At 28.8% G+C, this 25464-nt stretch overlaps 1 protein-coding gene and 1 long non-coding RNA gene across 3 annotated transcripts in view; one reads left to right on the top strand and one right to left on the bottom strand.

Moving 5' to 3' along the window:
- Positions 1-23980, bottom strand: part of Picot (putative inorganic phosphate cotransporter protein picot) — a 55087-nt gene extending 31107 nt beyond the window's left edge. Inside the window, exons 1-3 of one of the 2 annotated variants that reach the window (XM_075310309.1) lie at positions 23754-23980; positions 9253-9427; positions 5447-5731 (exon numbers count right to left, since the gene is read on the bottom strand). In XM_075310309.1, coding sequence (XP_075166424.1) covers positions 5447-5504 — 58 coding nt within the window. In that variant the 5' untranslated portion in view covers positions 5505-5731; positions 9253-9427; positions 23754-23980. Of the gene's footprint in view, positions 1-5446; positions 5732-9252; positions 9428-23753 lie in introns of those variants that run through there. The other variant, XM_075310310.1, reaches the window with a different exon arrangement.
- LOC142238622 (uncharacterized) lies at positions 9121-10043 on the top strand. Its single transcript, XR_012722775.1, has 3 exons — positions 9121-9372; positions 9511-9852; positions 9907-10043. It is a non-coding gene; the product is annotated as an uncharacterized LOC142238622 (long non-coding RNA).
- Positions 23981-25464: the final 1484 nt, after the last annotated feature.

Below are 25464 nucleotides of genomic sequence, written 5' to 3'. Positions count from 1 at the left end.
TTTTTGGGGATTTCGGAAATGTTTGTATTTGTTTTGAAGTGTTGGAGAAAACATTATTCGTATTTTTATATTGCCATTCTCTATGATAAATATTTATTATGGAGAATTGCATCACATACCAATCCGGTATAAATATTATTGTATCTTTATACGCTATCAGGTCGTTTACACTTGATGGCTTCAATTTCAAACCAAAAAAAAGCGTTAAAAATAAAGTCATAAAATCAAGGACAATGTTCCCACATTTAATCAAAATTAAAAATAAAAATTCTAAATATGTACTCAAAAGCAGTTGTTTTGGATCCATAGGTTGATTGTAATTTAAAGTAGTGGTTGTGTTACAAAAAATATACTTTAAGTAACAACTCGCCCTTAAGTCAAGGCTTTATGTACTGAAAATTGGAATCTGTTGAATTTTCTATTTGTTTGTTAGAGATCGCCAGTAACATACAGAGAGCTACCGTGACGCAATGTTTAAAATTCCCAATATGTAGGGCTTATGTTCTTTCAGTAATGCTGGTGATATTTCTGAGTATTTCTAATGATGTATTTTTTCCATTTTTTTCTTACTTTCAAAGTTTTAAAGGAAAAATTGGAGTTGAAAATTGCTTTTTAGATAATTTAGATAATTTAACTAACGTACGCAAAAAATTATTAAAGTCAAGGAAACTTTCTTAAAACATAATAAAATATAAATTATTGTAGAATTGGTTTTGGTGGTTAACTTTTTTTGAGTGCATTAGCTTGCGTTGACATACGAAAAATCCCGATAATCTTATGTGAAAATGAGCGAAAAAACGTAAAATTGTGGCACTGCCATGAATTTCTATAGAAATAAAATTTTGACAAAATTTTCTATAGAAATAAAATTTTGACAAAATCTTCTATAGAAATATAGAAATTGTAACAAAATTTTCCATAGAAATAAAATTTTGACAAAATTTTCTATAGAAATAAAATTTTGACAAAATTTTCTATAGAAATAAAATTTTGATAAAAATTTCTATAGAAATAAAATTTTGACAAAATTTTCTATAGAAATAAAAATTTGACAAAACTTTCTATAGAAATAAACTTTTGACAAAATTTTCTATAGAAATAAAATTTTGACAAAATTTTCTATACAAATAAAATTTTGAAAAAAATTTATATAGAAATTAAATTTTGACAAAATGTTCTATAGAAATAAAATGTTGACAAAATGTTCTATAGAAATAAAATGTTGACAAAATGTTCTATAGAAATAAAATTTTGACAAAGTTTTCTATAGAAATAAAATTTTGTACAAAATTTTCTTTGGAAATAAAATTTTGATAAAATTTTCTATAGATATAAAATTTAACAAAATTTTCTATAGAAATAAAATTTTGACAAAATTTGCTTTGGAAATAAAATTTTGTTAAAATTTTCTATAGAAATAAAAATTTGACAAAACTTTCTATAGAAATAAACTTTTGACAAAATTTTCTATAGAAATAAAATTTTGACAAAGTTTTCTATAGAAATAAAATTTTGTACAAAATTTTCTTTGGAAATAACATTTTGATAAAATTTTCTATAGAAATAAAATTTTGACAAAATTTTCTATAGAAATAAAATTTTGATAAAACGTTCTATAGAAATAAAATTTTGACAAAATTTGCTTTGGAAATAAAATTTTGTTAAAATTTTCTATAGAAATATAAATTTGACAAAACTTTCTATAGAAATAAACTTTTGACAAAATTTTCTATAGAAATAAACTTTTGACAAAATTTTCTATAGAAATAAAATTTTGTACAAAATTTTCTTTGGAAATAAAATTTTGATAAAATTTTCTATAGAAATAAAATTTTGGACAAAATTTTCTATAGAAATAAAATTTTGGACAAAATTTTCTATAGAAATAAAATTTTGATAAAATGTTCTATAGAAATAAAATTTTGACAAAATTTGCTTTGGAAATAAAATTTTGTTAAAATTTTCTATAAAAATAAAATTTTGATAAAATGTTCTATAGAAATAAAATTTTGACAAAATTTGCTTTGGAAATAAACTTTTGACAAAATTTTCTATAGAAATAAAATTTTGACAAAATTTTCTATAGAAATAAAATATTGATAAAATTTTCTATAGAAATAAAATTTGACAAAATTTTCTATAGAAATAAAATTTTGACAAAATCTTCTATGAAAATAAAATTTTGACAAAATTTTCTATAGAAATAAAAGGTTGACAAAATGTTCTATAGAAATAAATTTTTGACAAAATTTTCTACAGAAATAAAATTTTGACAAAATTTTCGATAGAAATAAAATGTTGACAAAATTTTCTTTGGAAATAAAATCTTGATAAAATCTTCTGTAGAAATAAAATTTTGGCAACATTTTCTATAGAAATAAAATTTTGACAACATTTGCTATAGAAATAAAATTTTGACAATTTTTTCTATGTTGACCGAAACAAACTTTTACAATGTGCTTAGTAGCTAAACTGACATGGTGAATGGAAATGAACTAGTTCAGCACGTTCATTTCAGTGACCGGTTAAATTGAACTCTAAAATTCTATAGTCATGTACCGCTATAAAAAGAAGGATTCCATCATTGAGTTATACATAGGCCAACTTCTGTTTGTGCAGACTTTTTACGTTGAGTGTAGAGAGCAATTTCTGTATAAAATGCATAGTACCCCACTTCTAAATTTATTTTTAAAATAGATTTCATTGCAGTTAAATATTTAACTCTGATCTCTCTTGTTAAGCATAAAAATAAAATTTAAATTGAATTAAATTTGTCAACCTACTTTCATATATGCCTCTTACAATAAGTCTCAAGATGACCATACTCATACTGGAGATGAATGATATAGGTAGCATAAGCTTGACTGATTTTTTTTTAGAAATTTACAAAAAGAGAAATAGAACAAAATAAACGTAGATCGCAATTTTAATTAACGGAAGTTATTTATTATGCTAAAAACGTACAGAACAGATCCGATTCCATCATATGTCGTATAGTTAAAGAAAACAAAAACACGGAATACATATGAGCTTTAGCTTACTACAGTTCGGTTCACAGTCAATGTACGTTGACATTGTCATGTATTGTATTAAAGAGAGATTTATTTATTAACAAACAACAATGCAAAAATTACAATTATTATTAATTTTATGAAGTTTATGAAGTTTTAGGTAAACAATAATAATTATAAAACATTGAACTTTTATTTAAAAAAAATATATTTTAAATGTGTTGTGTTAAAATTTGGAATAAATTTTCCAAATATTTGCCATTATCATTTTATTTGTTTATTTAGCAACAATTAAACCATATTTATATTTTGTATTGCTTTTTTGGGGGTTTTATCACAGACTATTAACCTTGTTTACGTTCGGTTTTTGACAGTGCGATGTTTTGTTAAACCAGTGTTGAATATTAAACAGATTGATATTTCAGTTTTTCTTGGATTTTTTTACTTTGTATGGAATTAAAATGAAACTTGTATCGGCTTTTTTTTAAGGCAAACCTTTTTTTGCAAGCCATTGAGGAAGTAAAGGCCATGTAAGGAATATAGTTTAGGAAGATTCCCCTGGTTACATAAATTCAAAATTTCAACAAGGTAAAACTTAAAAAAAACTAGTTTATTTATAATTATGGATATAGCCAGCAAATTAAGGTGATTGCTATGAATAACAGCTTGCATTTCGTATGTAGTGTATCCATCAGATTCCAGGATTTGATTAGTCTACAGCTATTTGAAGTATACCTTATTTTGGGGCTTCGTAAAAAATGATCATCTCAATTTATAATCATCTGTCCAATTGATATTTTTCCCTTCAAAATAAAATGATAAGCACTAAAGAATTCCGCATTCTTTGCAATATCGACATAAACAGTAAACATGATCTCTATACAAATTGGTTTCTTTGTCATTTATTCTTAAACGTAATTTAGCAAAAGAATGATAGTACGAATACAATTTTTATTGTTTGCATTTACAAAGACTATCTAAATGGACAATGGATGTTATTAGGTAACAATATAAGTAAATTATCTTTTAAATGAATAAAGAAAGCAATGTTGTCATTGTGGAAAGAAATATTTAAATTTAATTATGTTCGGTTATGTTGACAGATTTGGTGAATCTTGATAGGGAATGTACTATATCTAACGCACCCAGCAAAGAAATGTTGGAAGTTCTTCTAAAGGCACAACTTTAAAAGCACTTCCAAAAATGTCCTCCCAATGATGTTCTTTAATTAATTTTTTTTTCGCTTTTTTCATATTTTTAAGGGGTAGTTTAAACTTTTTTTTTTAATAAAATGGTATAAATTATTCCAATTTTTTCGAGATGAATGCTAAATCCATTCTAGAAATATTGCGAATTTTTGAAAATAGTTGATGTCAAATTTTTGACATAAAAAAATTATTTTTAAAATATCACAAAATTTTTTAATTCACATACAAAAGTACTGAACTCGGATCACACCTTAAAAAGTGATGCATGTTCAGCACAATGGCTGTTGAAATGGTGGAATGCCGTTCGGACTCGGCTATAAATAAAAAGGAGGTCCCTTGTCATTGAGTTTAACATGGAATCGGGCAGCACTCATTGATAGGAGAGAAGTTCACCAATGTGGTATCACAATGGACTGAATAGTCTAAGTGAGCCTGATACATCGGGCTGCCACCTAACCTAACCAAAAGGTGAAAAATATTCATATAACAAAATTTTAGAATATACTTTGAGCCAAGAGGAATGTTTAACAATAAATTCATGAAAATATTTATTCACGTCACGTTTTTCACCTGTACTCCAAAATTTTGTTATTTTTACGTTTTAACAAAATATCGAAAAATAAATAATATTTATGTATATGAATAACCTTCTATATACGATGGAAGAGTTCAAATTTTTTCGTATGAATCTATATTAAACCTAATAGGAATGAACCGATTTGGCAGTGGCTGAGTCAAAAATTTTGAATATTGTCACATATCATTTGTTGGGCAAATTGTAGAGAATATAAAAACTCAGATGTTTCTTTTAGTTTTGCTTAGCAAAATATCGAATTTGTATTTCACTCCAATTTGAATTTTTAATTTTATTTAATATTTAAAAATTTATTTATTGATATAATCCTCAAAATTTAAGACCTTATATCATTTTAAGCCCTTATTTCATAATGAAGTAGGCCTTAATTAAAAAAGAAAAATATCTTTAATAACCCAAGAAACGGTTTTATTGTTTCCTAAACATTGGTTTTGGAGATTTATTTATTTCAAAGAGGACTTTGTTACCTCTACTTATAAACCTATTTCTTTTGTCTTCCTTAATATTCTGAATAATTGAACTCATATATATCTTTGACTTATCCTCCCCATATCAATAAATTACCTTATTGCATATTATCGGCAATTTGTAAATATATAAAAATATAATTTAAAAATTCTAATCCAACTTACCGGTAGGTTTGTCCAGGTCCTTCTCCTCACTCGCCATAATCTGTTCCTTCGAAGTCATTTTTGATTATTTTTGTTTTTATTTAATTTGTAGCCGATTTATTATATATTAATTAATTTCTTAATACTGTTTTGTTAAATTTTTAATAACTCAATTATAATGCACCAACGTTTTGTTTAGAGAAAAAAATTTAGAAATGTCCAATAGTTCTCGATGGTAACAATGAAAACAAAAACACAAACCGCGCTCACGTTTCTTTGAGGTTTTTCGATTTGAGGTGATTGCTGCTGAATTTTCGGGAGTAAAATGTCAGGTTAGTAACACAACATTTTGTTTTGTAGTTTTTTTTTACGTTATTTCGAAATTTAAAAATTAATAACAAAACACCAAACCACGCCACAAAATTGCTTTGCGGTTTCACTTTTTTCCCTCTACTTCTCTTTCTTCTTCAAAAATATTTCGATTCTTTTATTTTTGAAGCTGGGTTTCGTTTCAAATTTTGTTTGTTTTTTTTTTTTGTTTCGTTTTGGCCCAAAAACCTTTTCCACACATAAACGATTCGCAATGATGCCTCGTCCGAATATAGAACCGTCGTAGATTGACCAGAGTATTATAGCTGTTGGCCGGTTAATTGAGGTACGGTACGGTTCCGTGTGTGGTCTGGTGGAGGTACGCGTACTTCAACGTATAACAGTTGAAAACGTTCTGATAAAACCTGAGCAACGTAACTGCGATTTAAATAAAATATATTCGCTAAAAAACGTTAAAACACACGGTAGTACAATAACGATCGCAGCGACGCAGTCAACGTTTCTGATGCGCTAAACGCTTCAATATACAATGGCAACAAATAACAAGAGTAAATAAACAAACCTTATTCCAGTGGCCGGACTTTATAGGGCCTTATAATTAAAGGCCTTATAAGAAAACTGCTGCACAATTCATAGCCTTTTTCTGTATATCGAATGAAAGGGGCTTGGTTTAATGTGAAAACCTCCTACGAGAATATGTGAACCATATAACTGAGAAGATAAATCACCGCTGAAATATCTTTGATGGGCTGTTTGGTCTACAATTGTCACATGTATCGAAAATTTTCTATTGTTAATATTAATGAATATGATATTCGGGATAAAAAAGTCGAAAATTGAATTTTTTTGTCAAAAAAGTCGAATTTTTTCATTTTCAAAACTTATTAGGCTTTTGATTATTTTTAAAAATCGAGTAAAATCGACTCATCGACATTTTATAATGACTAAAATCGACATGTAACGAATTTTTACTGGTTAGTAGTTCGATAGAATTCTTGATGTTTTGGTTGATTTTGCAAAACATTCCTCTTCAACTAAGACATACTTCATACATTTTCTATAGAAATACAATTTTGACAACATTTTTTATAGAAGTATAATTTTGATAAAATCTTCTATATAAATAAAATGTTCACAAAGTTTTCTATAAAAAAAAAAATTGACAAAATTTCTAAAGAAATAAAATTTTAACAACATTTTCTATAGAACTAAAATTTTGAAAAAAAAATTATAGAATACTCTATATAAAAAAATTTTTTCTATAGAAATAAAATTTTGACAACATTTTCCATAGAAATAAAATTTTGACAAGATTTTCTATAGAAATAAAATTTTGACAAAATTTTCTATAGAAATAAAATTTTAATAAAATCTTCTATATAAATACAATTTGCACAAATTTTTCTATATGAATAAAATTTTAATAAAATACTCTATATAAAAAAAATTCACAAAGTTTTCTATAGAAATAAAATTTTGACAAAATTTTCTATAGAAATAAAATTTGGACAAAAATTTTTATAGAAACGAAATTTTGACAAAATTTCCTATAGAAACAAAAATTCACAAATGTTTCTATGGAAATAAAATTTTAATAAAATCTTCTATACAAATAAAATTTGCACAAATTTTTCTATAGTAATAAAATGTGGACAAAATGTCCTATAGAAATAAAATTTGGACAAAATTTTCTATAGAAATATAATTTTGACAAAATTTTCCATAAAAATAAAATTTTGACAAAAATTTTTATAGAAACGAAATTTTGACAAAATTTCCTATAGAAACAAAAATTCACAAATTTTTCTATGGAAATAAAATTTTAATAAAATCTTCTATACAAATAAAATTTGCACAAATTTTTCTATAGGAATAAAATGTTAATAAAATACTCTATATAAAAAAAATAACAAAGTTTTCTATAGAAATAAAATGTTGACAACATTTTCTATAGAAATGCAATTTTGACAAAATTTCCTATAGAAATGCAATTTTGACAAAATGTTCTATAGTAATATAACTTTTATAAAATCTTTTATAATTAAAATTTTTACAAATTTTTCTATAGAAATAAAATTTTGACAAAATTTCTATAGATATAAAATTTTGACAAATTTTTGCAAAGAAATAAAATTTTGCAAACTAGAATTTTTTTTGTTTTGTACTTTTTTAATAAAATTTCCTCCGAATTTTGGTAGATTATTTAAGGTTCGAGCGGCAACCGTGCATGTTAAACGTTTACGTGCAAAATGGATTATACACTGAAAAAACTATTGCCGTGAAGCCAAAAATTCCATGTCCTTAAAATACGAATGCAAATTTTGCTTAGTTTAGAAGACGTATTTCTCTAATATAAAGTTTCTTTCATTGTCTAAAACTTTAAACTTTTCAATTAAGTCGTATGAAAGAAAAAAATTTTGGGCCAAGGTCAACTTGACTTTAATAATTATAATAATAATAATTAATTATTATGAATTATAATTCATAAAAAATCTTTAAAATTAATGAAATTGTCTTTAAATTTGTTATTTTGTTTTGCATCTTGACTACAAAGCAAAAAATCGTTCAAAAATAGGTCATGTTTTTCAACACTTTATTTTAAAGACGTTTTTACTTGAAACATAGCATAATTTCTACTGGAAGTAGTGTCTGAATTTGGAAATTAAAGTTGTCGTTAACTTGTTTTTAAAGGATTTTGATAGCATATGAAGAAAAGAAGCTGAAAAAGCGAAAAATTAAAATTTGCTTCCTAGAGTCAAGTACACAAAACTCAAATTTAAAAGAGAATTGTATCTTAAAAGTATCCCTTTAAAAGACAAAACCTTTGGAACCGGGCATGCTTTTTTGTGAGTGTACTTCAATATACTTGCATTAAAAGTTAATTAAATATATATTAGAATATGTGGATTATTGTCAATGTTGTAACCTTGAAATTATGACGTGGTAGCAAATTTTATATCTTTTCGTAATTTTGCAACTGTTTTTATTTACAAACAAAATTGGTTTGTGCACTAAATAAAAAATATCGTTTAAAAAATATTTATTCCCAACTCTCTTTTTAAGAGACATATGTAATAAATCATTTACACAAAATTTACTATCACTTCTTTGGATAATCCAAACCATATAGGTTAACTTATGTTTTAGTACACTAGACGCTATTAATCTATTTGAAAACCGTTATTGTGCAAATCAACTTTTTTGCTACAAAAGGCCCTTTGTAGGGCCAATTTTATCACGTTAACAACCCAGTCTTTAGAGGCTAACGATCTCTGCTTTTGTGGGTTTCTAGTTAACTCTCAATTTTTCGCAAAACGATAATGCTGTGCTTCGCTTTGACGTTTATGTATTTGCGCATTGCTCTTCGTGTATATTGGTTGCGCTTTGAGTACTATCTAGGTGTGAGAAGTTATCTCATGTTAACGACGATGATATAGAATGGTAGTAATTCGTTTAGATACGAGTATCGTTCATTGTCGGCAATAGTTATACTCTACATTTAACGTTGATGATGAGTCTTCGTTTGCTGTGATGGACGATGGTATTACTGTTTACGATTGGGGGTGTTGATGCCAATGATTGTAGTCGTTATTATTGTGCTTAGTGTTGATTGGATGGTGAGTAGACTGATGACAGCTTTTGTGGTTGTTGGTTTTTTGTTTGTAGAGTAATCTGTGGAAAAATCATAAAAATAAATACAAGATGAATTTTGATAATATGATCTTACAAACAAAAACGTTTTTTTTTTCTTTCAGAGAAATGTTATTGAATGACCGCTAGAGTGTAGGAGAATAGATATTCACAAATATCTATGACCAGAGGAGAGTAATCAAAATGATATGAGAAACGACATAATTTCAAATAGAGAGAGCGAGAGGGAAAATTACCAACAAACTGAATGTTTACATATCATACAAATAACAAAAATGAATCCATTTAAATATTCCGTAATATTAAATATATCTACATACCAATACATCCATTGCACGAAGCCAAATGTAAGCTCTTGTCTTCATTTGTGGCTATTCCTAACTCAATATTCCAATACATGACAAATATCAGTGGATTGATGGTCTCTCGTCTATATAATGATGCAGGTAAATATTTTTAAAAATTCTGTTTCTAAGAACATTCCAATAATCACTATTTAGCATATTACTCCCTCACCAGGAAGATGCCCATTTCGTTTTAATTTAAATATTTGCTTCCAAATTTAGCAGCCATAATTTATCTTGTAGGAAATATGGATGTTTATTTTTTAATTAATTTCGTTTGTCAGATCAGACATTGATATTGTTTGTTTATTCAAGTATTAACAATGAATTTGTCAGAATTGTACAAAAATGTGACATTGTTTGAGGTATCTTAGGATGGGTCGTATTTAAAATTGACATAAGAAATAAATAGTTAGTATACCTTATTCACATTACACTTCCAAAATCCAATTTAGTGTGAAAACCTAACCATAGCGCGTATTTCTTACGGGAAGTCCAAAATCCTCGACTGAATACCGTGGCGGCTAGCTGCGTGTCCCCATATTAAAATCTATTGTAATTCCTTGAAGGAAAATGGCATAACGTTGCCATCGCTTATCAAATTTTTGAACTCACTACTAGGGATTGCTGTTGCTTGGCCACGTGGAATTTCTTTTAATACCTTCCACCATAGGATGGGGGATATATTAACTTTGTCATTCCGTTTGTAACACATCGAAATATTGGTCTAAGACCCCATAAAGTACATATATTCTGGGTCGTGGTGAAATTCTGAGTCGATCTAAGCATGTCCGTTCGTCCGTCCGTCTGTTGAAATCACGCTAACTTCCGAACGAAACCAGCTATCGACTTGAAACTTGGCATAAGTAGTTGTTATTGATGTAGGTCGGATGGTATTGCAAATAGGCCATATCGGACCACTTTTACGTATAGCCCCCATATAAACCGACCCCCAGATTTGGCTTGAGGAGCCTCTTGGAGTAGCTAAATTCATCCGATCCGGTTGAAATTTGGTACGTGGTGTTAGTATATGGTCTCTAACAACCACGCAAATTGGTCCATATCGGTCTAAATTATATATAGCCCCCATATAAACCGGCCCCCAGATTTGACCTCCTTGGAGGTGCAAAATTCATTCGATTCGGTTGAAATTTGGTACATTGCGCTAGTATATGACCGCTAACAACCATGCCAAAATTGGTCCATATCGCCTAAAATAATCTACCAAAATTTTATTTCTATAGAAAATTTTGTGAAAATTTTATTACTTTAGAAAGTTTTGTCAATATTTTATTTCTATAGAAAATTTTGTCAAAATTTTATTTCTATAGAAAATTTTGTCAACATTTTATTTCTATAGAAAATTGTGTCAAAATTTTATTTCTATAGAAAATTGTGTCAAAAGTTTTTTTTCTATAGAAAATTTTTTTCAAAATTTTATTTCTATAGAGAATTGTATCAAAATTTTATTTCTATAGAAAATTTTATCAAAATTTTTTGCTGCAAGTAGAGGATGCTGATGAGGAATGTGGTAATTCCGAAACGTGCGTCCATCCAACCATCTTGCAGTCTATAGGGCTTTGCCCAAATAAATTTGACAAACATTCTTTTCCTCTGTTGGTTAAGCTACACTTGTAGTTTAGTCAATGTATGGTTTTAAACTGCAATAAAAGACAACAACAATGCTTAAAGAACAAAACCAACAATAACAAAACAAAACAAATGGAAATTTTATTTCTATAGAAAATTTTGTCAAATTTTATGTCTATAGAAAATTTTGTCAAAATTTTATTTTTATAGAAAATTTTGTCAAGATTTTATTTCTATAGAAAATGTTGTAAAAATTTTATTTCTATAGAAAATTTTGTCAAAGTGAATTATATACGTATTTAATCGGCTGTTTATTATATACCAATTTAGAAGACGGTGTTAAGAAGTGTTAAGGTACCTTGCCATCGGCAAGTGTTACCGCAACACAAGTAATTCGACTGTTGGTGACAGTCTTTAGTAGAATTTTCTGCGCAATCCATGGTAGAGGGTACATAAGATTCGGCCTGGCCGAACTTACGGCCGTATGTACGAGTACTTGTTTTATTTTTAACTCATCAAATAAGAAGACATCACATGTTTTTATTCAACACCTTTATTAAATATAGAAAAATCATACAATATTGACCATCAAAAACAATCGGAAAAAAGAAAAGAGGAAATTTTTGCCAACAAGGTTGTTTTATTTGATGGTCGCGGAAAAAATGTTCGCCTATCGCCACGGTTATATATACATACTTAACTTAGATTTCAACTGTCATTTGTCTTATAAAAGATGGATTTCAAATCCACTTTTAGTAGATATCGAGACAAATGTGAATGGGTTATTATTTTACATATTTCGAAAGTATGTTCGGCTTGCATAATACTATATTAAACTTGAATCTCAAAACGTTTCTTATTTAGGACAGTGCTTGGTATGACGATATGGGCTGTGATTTTGGAATAAAAATGTTTTCTATTACTGCAAAAATAAAAATTATTTAACAAAACAAATTTTTGGTCACAAAGGTTTGAAGAGAACAAAGTTTGCGATAACCGTTTTCCAAACGTGTTTTTCTTTGCGTGTAGAAACAGAAAACAATATAATAAAATTAAATACGAATTCTATATGATGCTATAAATAATTTTTAATGTCCTAAGTAGTTTTTTTAAATTTAATTGTATTTTTTTATATTCATTTAACAACTCTTACGTCCTTATTTAGGCAGATGTCTGAAAGTTCCTGCATAACTAATTCCAACCTTCCCTAATATGTATAGATTTAACCAATTGATCTATATTTAACAATTATAAGTGATAATTATGCTAATTTCATTTTTTTTTTGATATAGCCATAAATCATTCGTTTTTATTATGACGACTACCATAAAAATTGTATGTGGGTAAATATCTTAAAGTTAATCACAAATGTTATCCAAATTTATGAGATATGATTTCGGGCAGGTGGTATAATAAACAAAACTGGCATCCATTAAATAACTTCTGTGTATTTAAATGTCAACAATACAAGGTATTTTCTGTTAATAACAGTATGTTAAATAATAAAGCAGAGCTAGTATTGTTATTTGTATGAAAGGTTAAATTATGTCATGTGTACAAAATTGTGTTAGCATTTTTTGTTTTTATACACCCATATATTCCACCATAAATTGTTCCTATTGCCATTACTCATATTGATTGCGATTATAATGTTTCGCATTATTTCAATGGGGGGAATAGAAAGTAATTATACAAATATTTGATTGCAATTAAAGATCTAAAAACTTTTGTTCGTATAAAAAATATTTATTTCAAAGCAAAATGTTAATTCCATACTACTACTTCATAGCATTTTTTATATCTCAAATAATTACAATTATTTTCCTCTCCCGTAGAAATAAGACTGCAAGCAATAGCACAGGGTTTGAGTTGTTACATTTTTTGGAAAATATTTTGAGGTTTTAAAATTTTTAAATTTCTTTCACTTTGGCTATAAAGGACTTCCAAACAAATTTTCTTCTGCGTGTTCAGGAAAACTATAATATATTTTTAGACACTTATACCCTGTTTCTGTATGTCGAAAGAAAACCCATTCGACTGAAAAGCAGTCACTCGAATTCGAATCAATTTGGGTTTCTCTATTTTTGAAAGTTCATATCGTTTGTATGAGAGTACATTGATTATCAAAAATGAGTATTTTCAAATTTTTGGCCTGCGAACTGATTCAAATTTCAAAATAGTGTTTACTTTTTTCGTGATACTTATTGTATATGTTCGTTTGCTACTCGACAACAAAATATGAAGTGACTTGCCTGTCGCCAGAGAAACCCAAATAATATTTTTTAACATTTGAAATACTCTCGTTCAACATACGGAGACAGGGTATTATGCTAACTATGCTTATTATATTAGTATAAAGTTTATGTTTTTCCTTTCTCAGCAGAATTGTTTTAGGAGATGATTGTGACATCGACAAAAATTTCCGTAGTTAAACTAACTCTAAAGTTAAATTATTTTTATTGCAAACAATATATTTGTTTGCAGTTAAATTTAATCGTTGAGTGTATATTTCACGCAGCGTATGTAACAAATATATAAGTAGCTAATTCCTTAGATAATTGATTGCAAACATTGCTAGATTATTGAGTTTCTATTAAGAATAAATCAAGAAGTTATCTGGAAAAGGTGTGATTTAAGTAAATATTAGATACCTATTTCTATCAAATGTCAATTATTATTTTTCAAGAATTCAATTTATTTTTCAAGGAAAAAAATAAAAAAAAAATTATAAAGAGATTATAAAAGCTGTTAATTGAATCATGACACGAACAGTGTTTCAAATAATTTGATCAGTTTTTTTGTAAATAGTTATTGAAGTGACAACTATAGAAATAATTCAAGATATATTTACGAGGAAGGTAGTTTCAAGCTATAAGGCGATTACAATTTTTTCATTTGAGCAGAACTTTGATTGTCGGTATTTGCTTAATGGCATAGGCGTAGCTAAAGGGTTTTTATGGGTTTGTCATCTCCTTCTACCAAATACCATGCAGTATATCTTCAAACTATGACTATATATCATTGTATTAAATATTCTGGTTTCTTCCCATCTATAAGAATTTATTTTTTCTCTTTTTGAGGTATCTTCACAATGGGCACACATTGTAGCTTTTACCCCCTACGAAAATGTTGCTTGCTACGCCAATGTTTCATTGACAATTCTGACAAATAAAAACAAAAAAAATTTTAAATCAAATTATTTTATACCAAAAATTTTCAATTTGCCTTAAATTTATGACAGAAAAGTATCGAAATAAATTGTCCTCATAATTGATGGTAATAATTACTTCAATTATTCTTGCGAACCGTAACACATTTCCTCATATTTCGAAGCATACAAGTCCAATAACTTTATACAACTACACGGACAAAAAAAGACTGTTTTTCATATGTTTGGGTGTAAAAATTACATGTTTGGAACTCAAATTTTTTAACACAATATTTTTAAGTGAAATCATATATTGTTTATAAACTTGTTTGGGACATATATGTTACAACATATTATGTTTGGGACATAAACTGTTTGCAAATATAATATGCTTAGATGCAAACATATATTAATTTAGAAATAGCCTATAAACATATATGTGCTTAGAAAGAGGGACCTAGGGAGTATACTGCAAGTAAAGTAATGGAAGTAACCAATTGGCGCCTTAAAAATATATCAACACAAAGAAAATTTCATTAAAATTTCTTTTTACCAGTGTATGCCCTAAGATGAAACATAATGTGTTTGAATAATACAAACAATATTTTGTTTGGACCCATCCTGAAAATATATATGCTTGAAGTAAAATGTGTTTGGGGTATATGTTACAGAAGCGATTTTTTTGGGGGTGTAGGGAGGGCATTTTTCACATCGTCACAATTGTGAATATATTTTCTTTGAAATTTTCCATCACGGAGGTTAAATTATGGTTCACCTATAGGGACAACCTGTTACTCCAGGCATTCAGTCCATTGTTATCTCGCCGAGACAAATTCACCATCTGCCCTTTTCACAAGTGTACAATCAGTACATTTGGGACAATTGACCAATAATATTCTGTTGGATAATTTTCTCGTTATCCACATTTCTTTTTATCAATCGTCCAGTAGTCTAAAAGATTGTAAATTCAATTGAAGCTTAATTTATTATATAAGGTGTATAAAAGATTAAATACACTATGGAAGAGAAAGTTCAAATAAATTTTCACATTCTCACATTCGATCGATACATTTCCAGATTTTCTCTATTTTAAATTTGACTGACAATCAAAGTTTCAATATGGCGACTGACATTTTTGTTTTTGTAATACTAAAACTACCTTACTAATTATGCCTTGAAATCGAGAAGAATCTAAAGTTTTTAGTCTTCAATAATGAAACAATCGGGCAGAAATATTTGTCCGCACGCATTTAAAGTTCGAAAATAGGCTTAACCTCCATTTTGAATATAGGTTCCATATAAAGTGATCTGTCGCCTTGCTTTCCCAGCATTTTAGAAAGAAAAAACTGAGTCCGAACGGCATCAGTCCTTGTTTTGGCATAGCTTTCATACCGACCGATATCTTTACTTTTTGAGTAATAAGGATTATTAACATCCTATTGTATAGAACTGATGTAGAAATATATATCCTGGATTTGATAAATGTCTATGCAATAATTTCATCTTCATCTTGGGCATCTGAATACATTTCTCTGAAATTTTTAAAATAGTAATCTTGTGGCTTCATTAAAATCTTTTTAAAACTCAAAAATTGATAATACTTAAATGACTGTGCGGCAATAATAGATGGTGTACAATTTAGAAATTCTGCTATCATTCATAAAAGATAACTTATAAACAAGAATATTTCATTAAAGTGGAAGAAATAATTGCCAAAAAATCGTGTAATCACAAGAAGATAATAAAACAATTCTACAAGTACAAAAAGTTGCTAAGTATAGTAGGGATGTCTCTTGAATTGTAAAAAAATCAGGTTTTTAAAATATTTATTTTGTTTTCAATGTCATTCCAAAATTTATAGGAACGACGTAAATGATTTATGCTAAAGTTACACTATCTATATCATTTCTATTATATGGGTGCGTACACGCAAAGAAAAAAAAACGTTTGGAAAACGTGTACCGAAAACGTTTTTCTTTTGTTAGAGTTTTTTGAATTGCTTCGAAAATTTTAAACTTTTATCACCAAAAAAATTCGTTTGTTAAAAAATTTTTATTTTTTCAATAAAAAAAGTTATTTTTGAAACAACAACACAGTCCATTTCGTTTATATCAAACACTGTTCTTTTCTGACTTTAGGTCTTTAATAACACACATTTTACAGTTCAAAATTTAATATAGTACGATGTAATGTTGAACATTTTTTTTGGAATCTTCCGAACATATCTGGATTACATGTAAAAAAAAAAACAAAAAAAAACTTTGGTGGAAGCAGGGATCGAACCCATGACCCTTGGCGTGCAAGTCGGACGTAGCAACCACTGCTCCACGGTGCCAAACTAAATGTTTGTTTCTGTTAAATAAACTTTGTTTATTCGGTTCGTGGGCGCTGCAAGCTATGCTATATAAATATAACTTATATGGATAATTATCTATTGATGACCATAACAGGTACATAGCTCAGTGGTTAGTGTGTTGGCTTACAAAGTGCATGGTCCGCGGTTCGATTCTCCGTCCAGGCGAAAGTTAAAAAAAAATTTTAAAATTTATAAAATCGTATAATTTCTTCTACATTGTTGGTATTACAGGAAAAAGTGTTAAGAACTAAAAAACCTCGTGTGTGTGAGAAAGATGTGAGGGAAAATCAATTAGCAAGAAAACAATGTTTTTTTTAGTTTGTCTTTATGAAATTGTTTTTACATCCTGGAAAAGAATAAACGTTTATCACAAAAAGTATATACTTTTCTTCCAAATACACTTCCTTACAGCGAAAAGCAAATGAGAAACGAACTTTGTTTGTCTAAAATGTCGTTTGGGAGGAAAGAATTATTTTTTTGCGTGTAGTTAACGTTTATACAAATTCCAGTTGAGCTTTTCCAGTAGAGGTATGAAGATTTTGATAGAGAAGAGCAATCTCTAAAATGTAAAAAACCAAGAAGAACAGATAAATAATTCTATATTTAACTCAAAAATACATACATACATATGTCTGAAATCAATAAACCATTCTTGGTACATTTATATAATATATAATATATTATATATGTATATCATTATATTACATATGCCACGCACTGCGATTTTCATATTTCGAAATATTTCCTAGCGTTTTAAATTATGGTTCTTTCTTAATCAATATTTCCATCTCTCAACTTTATCAGTTTATTAGAAATGAATTTTTAATTTTTCATATTTATTTGTATACTTCATTTCATTCGATGATAATTTAATGCTGCTAATCTATAAGATATATATCAGTTGTTTGTTGCCAACAAGAGTTTGGAAGTGGAGTTGTAAATTAAATAGCATTCATGGTTATAAAAATTATTGCCATTTAAATTAACTAACTTTAAGATATTCATTTCATATTCCTTATGACTGATTTGGGAAAAAGTAATTTATAAACAAATCGTCAATGCGGGGAAATATATCAATGAGAGATAAACCATTTAAATAAAAAGCATTTCATTCAATATCTTCATATAAGTTAGATTAGAACAGATGAATAGCTGTACAGTGGATGGATTAGGACACATAGATAGATTCCCTCTGGGTTTCCAAGTCCAATATCTTTATACCGCTACACGGACAAAAAAGACTGTTTTTCATATGTTTCGGTGTAAAAATTGCATGTTTGGAACTCAAATTTTTTAACACAATATTTTTAAGTGAAATCATATAATGTTCATAAACTAGCATAACATGTGTGGGACATACATTTTACAACATTTTATGTTTGGGACATAAACTGTTTGCTAATATAATATGCTTAGATGCAAACATATATTAATTTAGAAATAGACTATAAACATATATGTGCTTAGAAATGTGTTTGAATAATACAAATAATATTTTGTTTGGACCAATCCTGAAAATATATATGCTTGAAGCAAAATGTGTTTGGGGTATATGTAACAGAAGCGATTTTTTTGAAGGTGTAGGGAGGGCATTTTTCACATCATCACAATTGCTTTTTACAATTGTGTATATATATTTTCTCTGAAATTTTCCGTCACGAAGGTTAAATTATGGTTAACCTATAGGGACAACCTGTTACTCCAGGCATTCAGTCCATTGTTATCTCGCCGAGACAAATTCACCATCTGCCCTTTTCGCAAGTGTACAATCAGTACATTTGGGACAATTGACCAATAATATTCTGTTGGATGATATTCTCGTTATCCACATTTCTTTTTTATAAATCCTCCAGTAGTCTAATAGATTGTAAATTCAATTGAAGCTTAATTTATTAAATAAGGTGCATAAAAGATTAAATACACTATGGAAGAGAAAGTTCAAATAAATTTTCACATTCTCACATTCGATTGCTATCACCAGTCAAGTGTAACTGTCATTGTCACATTAAATAATTCGTTGGCATCAATCGAAAACTGAGGTCAAAGATATTCCTATTGTACTTTTCTGATATGAAAAAAGTAAAATTAATAAATAAATAATTTGAATATTAACTGAGAAATACGAAAATACAGGATGAGTAAATACTTTGTATATAGTACATCCAACTCCACTCACTGGTTGCTGAATTAGTAAATTTTGTTAGCTGAGCTGTTATTCAAGCTTGATTGCCAATATACCAATATAGGTTTCAATTGATAAAACGATAATCTAGAGAGTTTTGAAAAATAATAAAAGTAATACATATATATTTTTTGGCAAATAATTCTTTAATCAAAAGCATAGGTTTAAAAAATTTATATATTTAACATATATTTTTAACTTGCAATTTGAGATAATAATTATCCTTGCGATTATTAATGTGACGGTTCTAAATATCATTAAATCTAAATTCTTAAAAAAAAATTCTACAATATCGCATTTTTTATAAATCTTAATTTTTATTTCAACCTTTTCTAGCTTAGATTTTCACCACCAATTCTTGGAATTCTTTTCGACAAATGCTTTAGGATCAATCAAAATATCCCACATAAATGTGGTTTTGGGGCCCATATCAAATCGATATCAATAAACTTGATTATTATTGACATTTTCAATAACTCTACTTCTACTTCCAATATTGATCGTTTTCGATATTAGTTGTTATTGGTGATTCAATTTCGCACCTTCACTTGGCCGTAATCAGTTAATATGACTATTTTATGGGGCACGACAATGTTATCACTAGATGTTAATCAATCAGTGATTAGATCCAATCCATTGGTTGGTCAAGGGCCTTGTACATGTATTGTTATATGATTCCATTCATAGCCTGTCAAATGGTATTAAATACTAATAAGTAATCGCTAATGGAGATCCTCATAAAATATTTAAATAATGGCTATTGCAGTGTAAAAGGGGAATTTGATGTAACCATCAAAGCCCTTTAATCCATATCAATCACATGATGGTGATGATGATATTATGGATCGGGGGATTTTACCTTTTCGTCAGTACAAACACGTGTAGCTATTAAGTCTTAGGGTATCCTCACACTAGGCAAATATTTGCCCCAAAAGGAGTATCAAACCTTTTAGCCCATTTCGGATCACGATAAGAGTATTTTCCAAAAATGGTATCCATATATGTATTTCGAAAGTATCGTGGAAAATTTTGACACTCATTTTGGGCAAATATTTGCCCAGTGTGACCATACCTTTAGAGTGTGTGTCATTAAAAAAAATGTGAGATCATTTGAAATTGTAATGAGGATGGTAACAATCTTTATTCACCACGATCTATGACAACTATTTACTGATTAGATCACATGTATTTTTTTTTCAAAGAAAGCTAAACATGTATAATTAGTATTCTCTCATTAATTTCTAAGCTTACTACGACCAAACCAGTCCCTATTTTTATATTTCAGGCACAAATTGTTAGTGAAAAATGTATTTTGAGCATGCTCATAAAGCTAAAAGATCAGTTGATATAAGAGTAGATTATTAAGGACTTCAGTAGTAAATATAAAAGGGAAGAACTACACATAGGTTATTATGAAAGCTATACAGATATGTATTGCAATCAACTTCAGGTTGCTATCACTTCAAAAAACCTCGTCTGATAATTAACAAATTTATTTATTCCTGTGAAAAATTTCAAGTTTAAGTAAGCAATTGAAATAAAACCAGTTTCTAATGCATTTTATAATTTTTATGAGCATTTACATCTGTTAAAGGTAGGGAAGGGCAGTTAAATGGTAATTAACGCCATATAGTATAATAATAAGTACAAAAAAACGGAATTAAAATTAATAAATGAATTACATAGTAATATGGATAATTGTTGTAATAATAATGGATAATTGTTTATTGTAAAAATATGATTGAATCTTCATTTCATATATACGAGTATTTGTGTTTTTAGCGCTAGTTATGCACCTAAAACACACCTATTATTTTCAAGAGTAGTAGTTACAAAATGTTATGACTTAATAGTTGTGTACATGGGATTATTATATACTGAACAATAGCATTATCACAATTTATTATTGGTCGGTTTGAGCATTCTACAACTAGGGCCTGTATATAATACATTGTACTATATAACAACTACCTTCATCTATCATAGACAATATGCGTGTAAATACGAAGTTAATAAACCAGGAAGAATTTGGCTCATTTAAATTTCAGCTGATAATGACAACTTTTGCTAATGATAACTTTCAGGATTTTGGGCGAAACAAGTTTTTACATACACCGAAAAAAACCCGTAGTTAAACTCACGCTAAAGTTAACTTATTTTTATTGCTAATGATAACTTTCAGGATTTTGGGCGAAACAAGTTTTTACATACACCGAAAAAAAATCCCGTAGTTAAACTCACGCTAAATTTAACTTATTTTTATTGCAAACAATTATTTGGGTGTAGTTAAATTTTATTATTTATTTTTCGAAATTTTCCACAGCCCAATGATAATTTTCCTTATTTAAGTATGTCTCAAACATTTTTTGAACGAAACGTGGGTATAAAGTAGAGGTGTGGGCGTGAGTGAAATTTCAATCACAATCACGCACATTCACGAAGCAAAATGGTTAATTCACGCACGATACGTGTGGTAGCCACTCACACTCATGCACATTCACGAAATGAATACCAGTACTCACGCACGAACTACTTTTAAAGACTCACGCACTATTCACGACAATTCAAGTGACTCATGACAAATTCACGAGACTCACGACATTTTCCAAACGGGAATGAGCAAAAGTAACAAAATTCATGAATAAAATATAGTTCGACAGCTAAATTAATTTCAGTTAATATACGAGTAAAAATTAAATCTTGATTTTTTTCGAGAGCGTGATTTTGCAGAAATTTTATTCACGAACCGATTTTATTTCTCACGCACGCCCACGCACGACATATTTGTTTCAGTCCCATTCATGCACATTCACGAGAGTTATTTCATATTTTATTCACGACAATTTCGTATATGAACTAAAGCAAAAGAAAATTTTTGATTTTCTTCTTTACTTTTAGTTAATTTTTTCTTCAATTTCAATTTCGTGAGTTGTAATTAAAAAGTATACGAGGGAATTAAATTATATCTACATTTAGATATAGCTCCCACATATATGAATAGCCCGATTTTCCCAAATTTGGCCATAGTAACCTTATTTATTAGCTGACTTTACTCAAAGTTGGCTAGACCCAGTCCTCTATAGTACTAACTATATGTGAAAAATTTCATCAAAATCGTTTAATAACTGCAATCGGAACCCTGTGAACAACAAATACATGGACAGATGGACGGACACCAAGTGCTAGATCGACTCAGGAGATGATTCTGAGTCGATCGGTATATATTTTATGGGGTCTAAAATCAATATATCTGGTAGGCACATTTTTTGGCATATCAAAGTTATTATACCCTGACCACTATGCGGTTTAGGGTATAAAAATATGTTTGGGTTCTATCACGAAATATATTTTTGTCTCACCAATTAGCAAATAAATTCGTCCAATTTCAAGAATTCCACAAAATCTGGATAGGAATATTGGCACCTCTCCACCATTGGATGGGTGTATACTAACTTTGTCATTCCGTTTGTGAAACATCGCAATGTTCGTCCGTCCGCCCGTTGAAATCACGCTGGCTTCCGAACGAAACAAGCTATCGACTTGAAACATGGCACAAGTATTTGTTATTGATGTAGGTTGGATGATACTACAAAATCGGACCACTTTTATATATAATATAGGTTGAAATTTGGTATGAACTATCAGTATATGCTGAGTGCGAAGCGCTGAGTAGCCCATTGGCCCAAAAACCAATTTTTCAATCATGTTTAAAAACATCTTTCATCTGCTTAACTGCAGTGGATCAGTGTTTCAAATTTAGCATTAATGCTTCCGTTAGCGTAGACGGTTTGCCCTGTCAGACTTTGTGTCTGTTTTACTTTTTGATTAAGTTTTTCCAACATTTCCCGACGATGTTAGAACAGTGGTTTAAGGTTGAGTTACATACCATGCGTTAATGTGTCCGTTGATTGAAGAGTTGAATTTTCTCTTTGAAAGCAACAGTTTTGTTAGAGTGCTTCAAAATAAAAAATAGCAACCCTTCCATCAACGCACGGATTAACGCATGATATGTAACTCAACCTTAATGTACTCGCTGACGGTGTTTTTAAAAATGTATGGTGTTTTCTTTTCTTGTAAAAATTCGCACTTGTTTTGTATTTTGCCCGGAAAATTAACTTTTTAGGTTCTTTTCTAAGAAAAAGTGCGAAAAGGCTTCGAATTCTGTTGTGAATATATTGCCACGCATAGAGGCAAAGTGCGGGCATTTTCAGCACTGCCGACAAACAAGAGTGCTGCGATTGCCCTGTTTGATCCTTTGAATTCTTTCTGTCCGCTGAAAATGCTGGCAACATTTTAAAAATGCGCATACATACAAAATGAAGGCAAAGCACTTTTTTTCAGAAATGAAAACACCATTAGAATTGTCATCTGCTTTATTTTAAGGAATCACTGAAAGCTTTTTCTATTTTATTGAGAATGGTAGAGAAACCATGACCCCTATATGCAAAGCTAAAATCTATTGGAACACTCACGAACACAAACGATTTACTCACATTAATCCGATAATTCTTTCACCTTAATTTGGAACTATTATCTCTGGGATTCCACACATGAGTTTAAGTTTCCGGAAATCTTAACCTCTACGGAAGACTAATGGACTATGAAATATGATATAGACGCAAGATATATAGACGTATAACAAAAAGGTTTATAACGGTTATAAAAGACGCTTTTTGATCGTTTGTTTCAATGGATTTACTGTGCATATAGCATTTTTGCTTTCTTACCTGTTAGTTTAGTTCATTTTATGACCTCATATAAAACCGAGTTTAATTTAAAATGTTTGCCTATAACTTTGTAATAGTCATAAAGTTTTTAGAAAATTTCTTGATATAGTGTAACTGTGAAACTTTGTTGCAGAGTAATGCATGACAAATGTAATGATAAATGAAACATCAAAGACTTTTTTTTCGCTTCGTTTTAGGTCTTAGTCACACTTTTTGTTGTTTCTGGATCACTAAATAATTAATTAAATACAAATAACAACTATACAAATTATACATTTTTACACACAATTGAACATTGAACAAATACACTTGAAACACATTTCACATTCTACAGCCGATGCTGAGAGCGATGGACGAAATATAATGCCGGTAGAAAATGAAAACAAAAACAGAGATGAATAGAAGAGAGCTTTTATGAGAGCAACAGTTAGTTTGCTATGGTGTCTCTGCCATCACCCGCCATAATTAACGATATAAACAATGCGAAACATAGGTTATCGATAATGCGGTTTGGCAATCACAGTAATCGATAATAGGTTTGTTTTATGTTACTACCGCAAACTGGATCATTTGTATCTCGCTAGTATTTGCAGATGGAGTTGTAATAGTGATGATTATAGCAATACTTGCAATTAAAATACCGATGAAAACAAACTTATTATTGTCAACGTAAAAAGGGGTTGGAAAAGATTCTAATGAAAATTTGATGGAAAATGTCCCCGTCAATAATTTGTAAAATTTCATTTGAAATTAATTATTAAAAGAATTATTAAAATTCGTTGTTAAACTAAAGCTAAATTGAAAGAATTATTATATTTACAAACATTTTATGTCCCAAACATAATATGTTCTAACATATTAACATATATGTCCCAAACATGTTATGCTAGTTTATGAATATTATATGCTTGCACTTAAAAATATTGTGTTAAAAAATTTGGGTTACAAACATATAATGTTTACACCCAAACATATGAAAAACAGTCTTTTTCGTCTGTGTATGCAAAACAGGCAAATCTACCCAGCAAAGGCACAACTTTAAATTTATTCTTTAATATTCTTTAATATGCTTTATTTTAACTACTCAGGAAGTTCTTTTAATTCAATTTTTTATAACTCAAAGGATAAGGATTAATAAAATGGTATAAATTATTTAAATCTTGTCGAAAAAATTTTTAAATTCATTCTAGAAAACTTGCGAAATTTTGAAAATATTTGAGGTCAAGGGTTTCAGACAAGCATTAGATTGCATTAAAAATCATAAAAAATTATAAAAATTAATTATTTGTCAAAATACCACAAAATTTTTTAATTCACATCCAAGACACTGACTTCAGATCACATCTAAAGAAGTGGTGCATATTCAGTGCAACGGCTATTGAAATGGTGGACATCCGCTCTATGCAATCCCATGTTAAATTCATCGCTTCTGCGCCAATTTTGCACCACTTGCGCATCAAAAAAACATTTTCACTACTTTTTTGGCGACGCTCTTTTGCTGGGTACTTCTAACCTTATAAACTTTCTATACATTATTTCAATTTGGAGTTGGATAAACCCGGATTCTTTCACTTTCCTTCTGCACAAGAAAAACATAATATTATAATAAATGCACTGAAAAAAAGCATGTACACATAGACCTCGCTTTGCGTCGTTTCGTTTTGCGTTGTTTCGAAGCTGCGTCGCTGCTGAATTAGTACTAGTTTTCACT

Source organism: Haematobia irritans, chromosome 5 (genome assembly GCF_050003625.1).
Source record: "Haematobia irritans isolate KBUSLIRL chromosome 5, ASM5000362v1, whole genome shotgun sequence".
Taxonomy (NCBI): Eukaryota; Metazoa; Arthropoda; class Insecta; order Diptera; family Muscidae; genus Haematobia; species Haematobia irritans.
Note: the sequence above shows the minus strand (reverse complement) of the source record. Positions and strands in the feature narration are given on the sequence as shown.